The 13873-nt window shown below is 45.1% G+C and overlaps 1 protein-coding gene across 6 annotated transcripts in view; it reads left to right on the top strand.

Annotated features, from left to right (window-relative positions):
• The window catches only part of RAD21L1 (RAD21 cohesin complex component like 1), a 122776-nt gene that overhangs the window by 102951 nt on the left and 5952 nt on the right, over positions 1-13873 (top strand). For all 6 annotated transcript variants that reach the window (XM_056548893.1, XM_056548892.1, XM_056548896.1 and 3 more), the window contains exons 10-11: positions 7866-7947; positions 8402-8532. In XM_056548893.1, coding sequence (XP_056404868.1) covers positions 7866-7947; positions 8402-8532 — 213 coding nt within the window. The remainder of the gene's footprint in view (positions 1-7865; positions 7948-8401; positions 8533-13873) is intronic.

Genomic DNA, 13873 nt, shown 5'->3' on the forward strand with positions numbered 1-13873 from the left:
GCTGATTCTAGTCTGGGCCTTAAGGTGTTGAAGGCGTCGGTGGTCCAGCCGTCCACCTGACTGATTTTCCTTTGCCCACCCTAGGGACTGCTTGGTACATCCCATGGTCTGTGTCCCCCAATGGAGCCGATAGAGAAAAGGAGATTTTTATGCTTACCGTAAAATCTCTTTCTCGGAGGATCCATTGGGGGACACAGAACCCACCCTTCTTTTTCTGGTGTTCCTGGTTCAGTTACCTGTCCAAGGGTGAGTTCAGTTAATTTTTATTCTGGTTTCTTGGACAGTTCATGGTTTTTTCCTGACCTGTCGGTTCTCTCCTACTGCTCTGGGACTAAAACTGATTATCTCAGGTGCCTGTAGGCGGGTATACCCTGCTGGGAGGGGCCGACTTTTCTTGTTGGCATAGTGTCAAGCCTCCTAGTCACAGCAGCATATACCTATGGTCTGTGTCCCCCAATGGATCCTCTGAGAAAGAGATTTTATGGTAAGCATAAAAATCTCCTTTTTGTGAACACTGACTCTTCAGAATATTTTTAATAAACACATTGCTTTCTAGGAATGATTCCCCATAATTGTCATATATTGAGTGTCTGCCATGTCTTACTGTTCTAATGCTATATAGTGGAAGAGGCCAGCAGTCTATCAAAATGGCTTGTGCATTGTTTACACTTCACGTCATCACCCTGCATTTCTGACGTGAACAGACGTCCGCAATCCGCCAATTAGTTGAACTTTTTAGCGCCCTTTTCCCTTTATATACCCAGGGGCCAAGCCCTGGGGAAAAAAGTGTGGGAACTCACCCAAGATTTCCAGCCACACCCCTACCCCTAACCACACCCTCTGCAACGCCCCCAGAATATATAGATATATCTCCAGTATCACTGAGGTGGACACAGATGGAGGGCTGGCATTTGATTTTCCAGACTTTCATCTGCACTGGCAGCAGAATTTCCACTGTAGGAAATATGGCACAGACCCAATTGACTTTAATAGGGTCTGCAGCGGATTTTCAGCAGGGGAAATTCTGCTATTGAAAGGTCTGCTGCGGACAGCCCGCCTTAATTCAAACTTGAAGCGCGAAACACGCTGCAAGTTTGCTAGCAAATCCTTCCGTGTGAACGAGCCCTAAGGGTCAGTTCACACGTATTTTCTGCTGCAGATTTCCTGTAGCAGATATTGCTACCCATCGAAGTCAATGACCAGCAAAATCTGCTGCAGCAAATCTGCAGCATAAACAGGGACACACAAGCAGATTTTGTTCATATTTCAAGTCAATGGTAGCAAAATCCACTGTGAATTTTCTGCAGGAAAAATCTGTGCGAAATCAGCTTGCGTTTACAAGACCCTAAGGGCTCGTTCACATGTGCGGATTTTATTGCGAGTTAGCAAAGTGTGTCCTGCTGCGAGTTTGAATGGGGGTGGGCTCTCTATTGTAGATTTTCAGCAGCAGAATTTCCACTGCAGAAAATCATCTGCAGACCCCATTGAAGCCCTGCATCCCACCTCCTACCAATAATTGTAAAGATACTTCAAATAGCACCCCCAGCAGACTGCAGTGCACAGGGGGACAAGCCAGCTAGAGTCCCCTCCAATATATGGTCCCATGTAAATATCACTTCCCTGCCTTAAACATAACAGCCCCATGTAAATAACACTACTCCCCTCTCCTACATACAGTCCTATATAAATAGCACAACCCCCTCTCCTACATACAGTCCTATATAAATAACACAACCCCCTCTCCTACATACAGTCGCATGTACAGTGGGGATCAAAAGTTTGGGCACCCCAGGTAAAAATTTGTATTAATGTGCATAAAGAAGCCAAGGAAAGATGGAAAAATCTCCAAAAGGCATCAAATTACAGATTATACATTCTTATAACATGTCAACAAAAGTTAGATTTTATTTCCATCATTTACACTTTCAAAATAACAGAAAACAAAAAAATTACATCTGCAAAAGTTTGGGCACTCTGCAGAGTTAATATCTTGTACTGCCCTCTTTGGCAAATATCACCACTTGTAAACGCTTTTTGTAGCCAGCCAAGAGTCTTTCAATTCTTGTTTGAGGTATCTTTACCCATTCTTCCTTACAAAAGTCTTCCAGTTCTTTGAGATTTCTGGGCTGTCTGTCATGCACTGCTCTTTTAAGGTCTATCCATAGATTTTCAATTATGTTGAGGTCAGGAGATTGTGAAGGCTGTGGCAAAACCTTCAGTTTACGCCTCTTGATGTAATCCCCCATGGATTTCGAGGTGTGTTTAGGATCATTACCGATTTGTAGAAGCCATCCTCTCTTTAACTTCAGCTTTTTCACAGATGGCATCAAGTTAGCGTCCCAAATTTGCTGAAATTTTATTGAATCCATTTTTCCTTCTACTCGTGAGATGTTCCCTGTGCCACTGGCTGCAATACAACCCCAAAGCATGATTGATCCACCCCCATGCTTAACAGTTGGACTGAGGTTCTTTTCATTAAATTCTGTTCCCTTTCTTCTCCAAACGTACCTTTTGCTCATTCCGGCCAAAAAGTTCAATTTTAACTTCATCGGTCCACTGAACTTGTTTCCAAAATGCATCAGCCTTGTCTATATGTTCATTGGCAAAGTTCAAATGCTGATTTTTGTGGTGAGGACATAGAAGAGGTTTTCTTCTGATGACTCTTCCATGAAGACCATATTTGTACAAGTATCTCTTTATAGTGGAATAGTGTACCACAACTCCAGTGTCTGCCAGATCTTTCTGGAGGGATTGTGCAGTCAAACGTGGGTTTTGAATAGTTTTTCTCACAATCCTGCGAGCTGTTCTGTCTGATATTTTTCTTGATCTTCCAGATCTTGCTTTAACTTCCACTGTTCCTGATGACTGCCATTTCTTAATTACATTCCCAACAGAGGATATTTGCATCTGAAAATATTTGCTATCTTCTTATAGCCTTCTCCAGCTTTGTGAGCATCAACTATTTTCAGTTTCAGATTTCTAGACAACTGCTTAGAAGAACCCATGGTGCTGATTGTTGGGGCAAGGTCAGATGAGTCTGGGCATTTAAAACCTTTGAGATTGACATCACCTGGTCTTCCCAGATGATGATTAAGAACAATCCATGACACTGGCAGGTCTCAGCTTTGCAAAGGGGGCAGTGCATGCTATAAATTCTGCAGGGTACCCAAACTTTTGCAGACGCCATTTTTTTGTTTTCTGTTATTTTGAAAGTGTAAATGATGGAAATAAAATCTAACTTTTGTTGACATATTATAAGAATGTCTAATCTGTAATTTGATGCCTTTTGGAGATTTTTCCATCTTTCCTTGGCTTCTTTATGCATATTAATAAAATGTTTTACCTGGAGTGCCCAAACTTTTGATGCCCACAGTAAAAACACCACCCCTTCTCTCCAATATACAGTCCGATGTTAATAACACTGCTCCCCTCTCCTACATACAGTCCCATGTAAATTACACTTCTCTCTCCTACATACAGTCCTATATAAATAACCCAAACCCCCTTCACCATACAGTTGCATGTAAATAACACCGACCTGTTCTCTCCAACATACAGTCCCATGTAAATAACTACTCCCTTCTCTTCAACTTAGTCTTATGTAAATGACACTACTTTCCTCTCTCCAACATGCATTCCCATGTAAATAACACTGCTATCTTTCCAATAAACAGTACTATGCAAATAACACCACCCCCCAACATACAGTCCCATGTAAATTACACTACTCCCCTCTCTTTAACAAACAGTCCCATGTAAATAACACCACCTCCTCTCTAACACACAGTCCCATGTAAATAATATCACTGCCCCCCTAACACACTTACCACTTGCTTCCTGTATGCTGTAGTACTATATAATAGTGCAGCCCAGGAGGCCCTGTCCTTAACATGATACCATTATTACCAGGAGCTACGGACCTAATCATGGTGAGTGATCTTCCTCCTAAACTGCCTCTTCCCCTGAACAGTGCACTGGCTATACTACCCGACTGTGCAGGGTAAGACAAGGAAGAGCAGCCACAGTCCAGCCCAGCAGCCAAAAGAGGTCGACTGCTAAAGGGAAGGGCGTTCCTGCTATGAAAAAAGTGCAGGGACTCTGTTCCTACGAGTTTCTGCAGGACTCGAGCCCTGTATATACCATGTTGTCTTCAGTGTCTGTACATGCCATTATAACAAGACCGCTCTATTCTCGAAATGCTTCTGTTTGTTTGGAACCATGAATAAATGAAACATTTGTTTTAATACATCACTTCCCGTGATTATACTTTCACGGATTGCGCCGAGGATCCCCGGGCCCTTTCTTTTGGAATATCGTTTTAATGCAAACAACGTATGAAACAAGATGCATCCGGTTGTGTACATTTTTGGTCGTGTACGGTTTTGTATATTTATTTTTTTTACAATACACAAAACTGCAGTCTACTACGGTTTTGTGTCCTGTTTTACCCCTTTACTCAACAGCCTGTTTTGACCTTAATGGCCAAGGCAAATTTTCAAAATCTGAAATGCGTCTATTTATCTGCTAATAACCTTGGAACGCTTTTACTTATGAAAGCGATTCTGAGACTATTTTTTCGTGACATTTTGTACTTTATATTAGTGGTAAATTTTGATTGATATATTTAGCAGTTTTTGTCAAATCCAAAATTCTGCAAAAGAAATGAAAAATTTTCATTTTTCTAGACTTTACATTTTCTGCTAGTTATACCGCACCAAATTAATGATTAATTCACATCTGCAATATGTCTACTTTATTTTCCCATCATTTGATAAACATTCTTTAACTTTTTTAGAATGTTAGGGTATGTTCACACTGAGGAATTGGAGAGGAATTTCCACGAGTAATTCTGCTCGCTTTTTCCTCTCCAATTCATTCAGCAGTGAAAATCCCCATAGAGTTGTGCAGAATTTCTGCCCCTCAGTTAACACTGAGGAATTTCCTCAAGCAGAATTCTGAGAGGAAGTCTGTTCCGCTTGAAGAAAGAACATGTTCGTCCTTTCAGGCGGAATCAGCGTCGTTCTCCCATAGAGATCAATGTTGTTGTTTTTTTTTTTTTTTTGTCAGAAGCATTTCCACGCGGAATCTGCGCGGAATTTCCGCATGAAAAAAAATGTTAAGAATAGAAATACTTGATACTCCTCCGCATGAAACCTGTATTTTCGCGCCAATTCCGCACCAATTCCGCGTGAAATCTCTGTGAGTTCTTGTGGAAAAGTAACAATATTTTGAGGCAGAAAATTTCTGCATGATTTCCACCCCAATTCCTCAGTGTGAACATACCCTTAGAAGGTTTGTAAGTTTAGCAGCAATTTTCCAGATTTTCAAGAAAATTTCAAAAACAGATTTTTCAGGGACCAGTTCAGTTCTGAACTGGAATTGTGGGGCCTGTATGTTACCCCCATAAATCACTCCATTTTATAAACTGCATCCCTTAAAGTAGTCACGATGACATTAAAGAAGTGTATTAACCCTTTAGGTATTTCACAGAAATGAAAGCAAAGTGGAGGCTGAATTTTAAAATTTCATTTTTGCAGGTTTTTCATTTTTATCCATTTTTTTCTGTAACACAGTAGGTGTTGACAAAGAAATAAAACTCAAGATTTATTCCCTGAATTCTGACGTATTTAGAAATATCCCATATGTGACCTTTGTGTGCTACGTGTCTCTCACCAAGGCCTCTCTCACCCAGACCTTAGTTTAGGATATTTTGTTGAAATCATATAAAAAGTTGCAGAGGCATTGGGGTGGAAAAATATTTTTGGGAGACAAGTTCACGCTTTCATTGGTACCATTCTGGGGTACATGTGACACTGATCGTTTTTTTATAAAAAAAATTTATGAGCTGGTATTCATATAAAAATCTATTCTGCAGTTGTTTTTTATTAAAAAAATGTAGGTCGTTCGTCATGCGGTATAAATGACATGTTAACTTTACTCTGCAGGTTGATACTGTTACGGCGATACCAAATTTCTATACTTTTTTAAAAATATTTTAGTTCATTTATAGCATAAAAACAATTTTTGTAAAATAAATCACGTTTGTAAGTCGCCGTACTCTGTGTGCCATAACTTTTTTATTTTTTCACTGACGTTTTTTTTTGTTTTTTTTTAATTAATTTTTTTTTTTGCAGGACATGTTGACCTTTTTGGGGGGGACTATTTTGGGGTGTATTATATAAAAATAATTTATTTTTATATTTTTTTTTCACAATTTTTAATTTTATTTTTTTCAATTTTTTTTGTTAACGCAGGATCAGAGCACAGCCGGCCTCAATAAACTGTAACAGTGCGCGCACCTACTTTCCTTGGAATTTCAATAAAACAATATGAACTTTATTGCACTAAAGTGTTAATAGAAAACATATACTTTTTTTGGTTACCAAAACTGATGCAACTGGACCTCTAAATTTAAACCGCATACGATTTAATACCGTATGCAGTTTCATATTAGAGCATGCGTTTCCATACAGTTTTGTCAGTTTTTAGGGCATTCGTTTTGGAGGGAAAAAAAAGAACTGATGCAAAACAGTATGGCAAAATGCATGGTGAATGCACCCTATAGAGTGTGTGTACATGTTCAGGTTTTTATTTGCAATTACTGAATAAACAGCCAGGAATGGAGCAGTCTCAGTCTCCCCTTTATAAGTGTCATTCATTCGTGATTTCTGGCTTTGAATTTACTAATTGCAGTTAAATACCTGAATGTGTGAACACAGCCTAAGGGTAGGGCAGCAGGCATGACTGCATGAATGATCATTGAATCTTTCATGCCGTCCTTCAATTTCATCATTGTGGACTGCACTTCTCCCATTTACACAGGATGATGTGCAGCAGCTGACTAACAATGATTTTTACATTCCTGCAAAAATGATGTGATCAGCAGATAAGTGAGTATTTACTTGTTCATCTGCTGATCGCTAAGGCGATTGCATAGGGCATTATCTGTCTATTCAAACAATATACTCAATATGTCAGAATCACAAAAGCCCCTCCTTATTTAATTTCCCTTCCTTTCATTGTAATCTTTATACACTAATAAAAGTTATGTTTTAGTTGGGGGCTATAAGGAGGGGTTTTTGTGCTCTTTGAGCAATCGTGATTCTGGTGTTGATATATACCCTTTACCCTGACACGGTAAGTTTTATGGATTTTTATATATAGATGTATTACAGATATTACATATAGACTTGTAAATATATGTTTCAAGTCTGTTGTTTAAATTGGTATCCCTTCTTCTTAAATACAGAGGTTTAAATCATGAATTGCAAATTAACTTGCCCCCACAACTCTTATCCCACAAAGTGTGAAAGAGGAAGTGGTAAGGCGGTTTCTTTACATAATTGCTATAGTCTTTTTTGACTGACCACTCTGAGCATAGAGGGGGAGGGGGCCAAAATAGGGATAAAACTTTTGCATTTGTAAGAAAAGACAACACTTACTTTGAAGACAGGAGAAGGCTACTGGGAGAATATTAAGGGAAGGCTGCCTTTGTGGTAAGGCTAGAGAGTTAAACAGCTGACCAGAAAGGGGAATAATAAAGGGTAAAGTAACTATAGTAACATTCTTATACCAACATTCAATGAGAAAACATATTCAATACGCATTATATACCTTTCAATGCATCGTCCGCATTCCTTTTTTTTTAGTACATTTTAAAATAAAATTGCTTGAATAATTTGTGGTGTGCACTCAGGGTAACTGGTATTGTATGTGTTTGTGTGTGTCTTATGTAACAGTAATGGAAACATTCTATGCTTATAGCTTTAGGCCTATTTACAAGTACAGTTATTTTATAGAAGTTAATGGCTTTATTAGATATTGTGTAATGTAAGACTGACACTAACATGATTTGAACCATACAGCTATTTACATCAATAAACAGAAATATGCAGAAAGAACCAGTAAAGCCTACAAATAAAACACCTCAACATGAGCAAGAGACTGGTAAGAATGCAGATGTGAAATGCCACTTTCTCAGTAAGTTTATGTTTGTATCACTGTGATAGTTTCCGCTGTTCTGCTCTGTCCAGTGGCGTATTTACCAATAGGCCCACAAGGCAGGCAAGACGCCTCATGATTTATAGCACTGTCTGATTCCTATCCCATCACTAAAGCTGTCTCCCACCTGTAGTCGCTACAGTCCTCAGTTCGGTGTCAACTTCTTCCTCCCTCCCTCTCTCTCAGGATCAGACTTGCAGGCTGTTACTCATTCAGGGTTCTCTGCACACATAGTTTAGGTCCATCCAGAGAAAATAGCACTGCATGCTGCACTATTTTGACAAAATCTGCCAGAGAAGCATAACAGAATCTCTGATGTAAAAGTGATTGAAGCCTATAATTGTGGAGCTGTAAAATGAAATTTGCCTGAATACATATTTATGCTCATCTGTTTCCATAGAATTACCCCAGCTGGAGGAAGCCAAACTAACAGAGGTCAGCTCTTCCATAACTGAAGAACCTTTAGATACAGCGCTAGATCTGAATGACTACAATCAACCAACAAGTGATATGGACAGCTCTGTGCATGAGGTAAAGACTGTTTCTCTATCGGCTCCATTTGGGGACACAGACTGTGGGTGTATGCTGCTCTCTCTAGGAGGTGTGACACTATGGTAATAAAAAAAGTCTGCTCCTCCCAGCAGGATATACCGGCCTTCAGACCCTGAGCTAATCAGTTTAAGCTTAGTGTCTGAAGGAGGTTGGCATGGTCTGGAATTCTCCTGACCAGGTCTTCTGATTTTTTTGTTTTCCTAGTATAGGGACGTGTTAGTTTTTTTTATTCCTTTTTCTTTTCTGTTTTCAGGTGGGGACTCAGGGACTCCGGTTCCCTGTTTCCCCATTGCGAGTAAGGGGGCACAGACATTGCGTATATGCGTTGTTCACCCCACCTCACCAACGGTCAGCGCCTGGGTTGGTACCTCATGGGTCCGGGTCCCCCTATTTCCCTGCTCGTCTCGCTCGCGCATAGCAGCCAGGCGTGATGCAGGTAACTAAAGCTGACTGAAGACTTCACTGAAGACTCCATTAGGTAAGTTCTTCTGACTGAGGTAAGTACTTCCCCCCCTTTTTCTCCTCAGGTGCGGACTTGCAACCTCTGGAGACCCCCTGTTTTTGGCCCACCTTTTCAGGTTATGAGGCTGGCTTACTGGGGATGGACTTTTATTCTGGACTTTATTCTGGGGGAGCAGTGGCATCTGAGGGGGCATGTACTTTATGTTTTTCACTGTGTGTGTGTGTTACTGTGAGCAGTGCCTTATATGCGGCTAACAGCCGCGGCGCTGGTACGGGCCGGGCGCTCTCAGCGCCGGCTTACTTTCGCTTTCTCCGGCAGGCGTATTGGCCGCCCGCTCTGTTTCCCCAAGCGCATATGCGACTGACATGGGCGCTCGGGACAAGGAGCGGGCGCCATTACAGCTCCTTCTCGGCCTGTTTTTAGCTCCGCCCACAGGGCTGTCGGAGCTCTTCTGAGGCGCACAATAGCCTCCAATCAGCGCCGTGGGCGCGATTTTCAGTCAAAAGGGGGCCAATTAGTTAGTGCCTCTGCTGCAGGCAGGCCTGTTTCTCACACTAGCTGCACGGAGCCGTTCTCCTCACTGCAGCTGCCAAGGGGACACAGACTAGGGTGAGAAAGTTCCTGTTTTTTTTTTCTCATAATGTCCATACCCAGAGCTGTTCCTCCCTCTAAACAGAAACCTGGAACGTCAGTGACTTATTTTGTCTGTCAGCACTGTAGTACCAAAATGCCTGGCTCTACCGAGCCCACTTGCCCTGCCTGCTCCACTGCTCCCCCAGACCCCCTGGTACCCCCTGATGCCCCCTGATGCCCTTTCGGTTTCGGTGGGTTCAGCCGCTCCACCAGCCTGGGTTTCTTCCCTGACCCAGTATTTAGCTGACTTGACCCAAGTCTCCCGTTCGGTGGCTGAGGCCTCCCGGGAAGTGGTGTCCGCCTTGAAGGGGTCTTCCCTGCGCAGGGCCTCTGAGAGGGCCCGCTCCTCGTCTCCACATACTTCACGCGAGGGGTGCCTCGTCTGACTCTTCCATTGAGTCTTCAGATAGACGTGAGCGTTCCCCCTCGTGGGTCCGCCCCCCCCCCCCCGTCATCTGGGCACACACGTCGCTCCTCCAGAGGACGTTCTCTGAGTCGCCGCTCTGCCACGCCAGATCCGCATACCCGGTCAGGGTCACCCCCCTCCAGGACTGCCTCTACTCGTTCACATTCTCCTGGTGAACTTGTGGACGAGGCTTCCGAGCCGGCTTCTGACTCAGAGGACCGCTCGGACTCAATTGCAACGGTGAACTCATTGGTGACAGCTAGAGATGAGCGAACTTACAGTAAATTCGATTCGTCACAAACTTCTCGGCTCGGCAGTTGATGACTTATCCTGCGTAAATTAGTTCAGCCTTGAGGTGCTCCGGTGGGCTGGAAAAGGTGGATACATTCCTAGGAAAGAGTCTCCAGCCCACGGGAGCACCTGAAAGCTGAACTAATTTATGCAGGAAAAGTCATCAACTGCCGAGCCGAGAAGTTTGTGATGAATCGAATTTACTGTAAGTTCGCTCATTTCTAGTGACAGCCATAAGAGACACCTTTCACTTAGAGGACCCAGTATCTTCAGATGTCAATCCAGGAGTATCCTTTCATCGTGCTAAGCCAGCACCTCAAAGGTTCAGCTCTCACGCTGACTTTGACGACATTCTGGAATCTGCATGGAAACATCCAGACAAGAGGTTCTCGGGAATCAAGACTATTCAACTATCGAACGTTATCGATTTGACAAGGATTTTGACACTAAGGTGGTTTCCCCTCCCTCAGTGGATCCACCAATCTCGCGGATCTCTAAGGCGAGTACACTGCCTCTGCCTTCAAGGATCCCATGGACAAGAAGGTAGAATCCTTAGCGAAGTTTGCCTCTGAAGCAGCTGGCTCTTCTCATCTTCCCATCTTCGCCTCGACATGGGTGTCCAAGGCTCTGTCGGAGTGGTGCCAAAAGCTCCATCAGGATAGCTTAGCGGGTTCCCCCCCAGAGGATCTATCTGCTCTGGCTCTCCAATGCTCTAAAGCTGGGGACTTCCTGTGCGCAGCTTCCATGCAGTCAGCCCGTTGTTCTGCCTTTGCTGTGGGTCACCTAGCGGATCTCCGCTGCTCTATGTGGCTCAAAGCTTGGAATGCGGATGCCGCTTCAAAAGGTCTCTCACTGAGCTTCCTTTTACGGGTGGCAGTCTTTTTGGCAAACGCCTTGATGAGATTATCTCTTAGGCAACGGGAGGTAAGAGTTCCTTGTTACCTCAAAATAAGGCTCGCCCTACTTCCCAAAGCAAGTCCTTTTCCTTTCGGACCTCTGGCTCCAGCAAACGGTCCGGGCAGGCGCCCTCGCGGGACAAGAAGGCTCCCTCGTTCCGGGCACGCCCGTCTTGGAAGTCAGACTCCAACCGGTCCGGCTGTTTTGCGTCCAAATCAGGCAACCGCAAACCCACTTCTGCATGAAGTGAGGCCCCCACCCGCGGTTTCTTCTCTGGTGGGAGGTCGTCTCTTACTTTTTCGAGACATCTGGACCTCTCACATTCAGGACTCTTTGGTCTCGGACGTGGTGTCCAACGGTTACCGAATCGAATTCACCTCCCTTTCGAGGGATCGCTTTTTTCGATCCCGGGCCCCCCGGTCTCCTCCTCCTGGCGAAGCACTTTCGAGCGGCTCTCCAGTCTCTGCTTCTCCAGGGGGTTATAGTTCCCGTTCCTCCAGGGGAACAGTTTCGGGGTTTCGATTCAAATCTTTTTGTGGTCCCCAAGAAGGACGGTTCTGTGCGACCAATCCTAGACCTCAACCGTCACCTTCTTATCCGCCACTTCCGAATGGAATCTCTCTGTTCAGTGGTGGCATCCCTGGAACAAGGGGAGTTCCTTTCATCGGTGGACATCAAGGATGCCTACCTCCATGTGCCAATATTTCCAGGCCATCATTGGTACCTCCACTTTGCAGTTCCGGAGGGGCACTCTCAATTCGCTTCGGGTGGATGGTCAACCGGGACAACTCAGTCCTCCGTCCTACCCAGTCTCAAACCTTCCTGGGACTTCGATTCGACACGGCCTCTGCCCGAATTTGTCTCCTGCCGGACAAACGTCTGGCGCTTCGGTCGGGGGTCCGCTCCCTTCAGACCCAGGTCTCAGTCTCCATCCGCACTTGTATGGAAGTCCTGGGTCGGATGGTGGCATCTATGGAGGCCGTACCCTTTGCCCAGTTTCATTACCGCCCCTTTCAACTGGCGATTCTCTCTCGATGGAACAGGTCTCCTCTGTCCCTCAATCGTCAGATTGTTCTCCCTTGCAGGGTCCGTCAGTCTCTGCTCTGGTGGCTCCGCTCCCCCCTTCTTCTCCAAGGGCGGTCATTTCTTCCCCTTCACTGGCAGGTTGTTGCAACGGATGCCAGCCTGATGGGCTGGGGCGGCGTGTTCAGGGATTGGACGGTCCAGGGACTCTGGTCTCCCCAGGAGATCCTTCTTCCGATAAACATATTGGAATTACGGGCGATTCTTCTTTGTCTTCTTCATTGGGAGTCCCGTCTTCAGTCCCGTCCTGTCCGCGTCCAGTCGGACAACGCCACGACCGGCGTACATAAATCGACAGGGCGACACTCGCAGCTCGGCAGTCATGGTCGAGGTGACCAAGATTCTCACCTGGGCGGAAAGCAAGGTTCCGGCCATTTCGGCGATACACATTTCAGGAGTGCTCAACTGGGAAGCGGACTTCCTCAGTCGGTCCTCAGCCGACCTCGGCGAGTGGTCTCTACATCCAGAGGTCTTTGCGCAACTCTGCGACCTCTGGGGCATTCCGGACGTGGACCTCTTCGCGTCCCGGCACAATCGGAAGATCCTTCCTTTTGTGTCCAAGTCCCGGGACCCTCAGGCTCTGGCCGTGGACGCCCTAGTGATTCCTTAAGCGGGGTTTGCCCTACCCTATCTGTTCCCTCCCCTTCCGCTCCTTCCCAGGGTGCTGAGGAAGCTCAAAGCAGAGGACGTCCCCGCCATTCTGGTAGCTCCAGATTGGCCCCGAAGGTCGTGGTACGCCGACGTAGTCAGGCTCCTGGACAACGCTCCACTGCGCCTTCCGCTCCGTCCGGACCTGCTCTCTCAGGGTCCTCTTTGCCACCCCAATTTACAGTCGCTGCATTTAATAGCATGGCGGTTGAGACCGCGGTTTTGAGGGCCCGCGGGTTCTCTTCCCAAGTCATTCACACCGTGGTCAGGGCTCGTAAGCCCTCCTCCGCAAGAATTTACCACCGTACTTGGCGGTCTTATTTTCGTTGGTGTGAAGCTCAGGACTTCTCCCCGGTAACCTTCTCGGTTCCCCGTCTTCTCTCCTTTTTACAGTCGGGGTTGGAACTGGGGTTGTCTCTCAGTTCACTTAAAGGTCAGGTTTCGGCCCTTGCTGTTCTTTTCCAGCGGCCCCTGGCTTCTAATTCGCTACCCACAAGAACCCTTCCTCACGTCTTCCTTCTGGTAGATATTCCTCAGATTCTGACATCTTGGAGGACTCTACTTACTATCCATGCTACTCCTCCTGAATCTGTTACAGAACCGTTTTACACCCCTGCAGCTAGACCCCCGCTTGAGTGTCATGCCAATATTTCACAATTAGATATCTCCACCAAACTCCACATAACTACAATTGTACGTTTTTTTAGAGCTTCCTCCTTGTCCACCACTACCACACACGTCCCCCTACTGGAACTACATTCCCTGGAAGAAATCCACATTGCCACACCACTAGGCGGAAAAAGGAAAGATCGAGACGGAGGGGCTGTCGAGGGGGAACCAGAAACAGAAGGGAGAGAAAAAAGGAGGAACAAAAAAAACATTAATTCAAACTCCCTAGA

Source organism: Hyla sarda, chromosome 12 (genome assembly GCF_029499605.1).
Source record: "Hyla sarda isolate aHylSar1 chromosome 12, aHylSar1.hap1, whole genome shotgun sequence".
NCBI lineage: Eukaryota > Metazoa > Chordata > Amphibia > Anura > Hylidae > Hyla > Hyla sarda.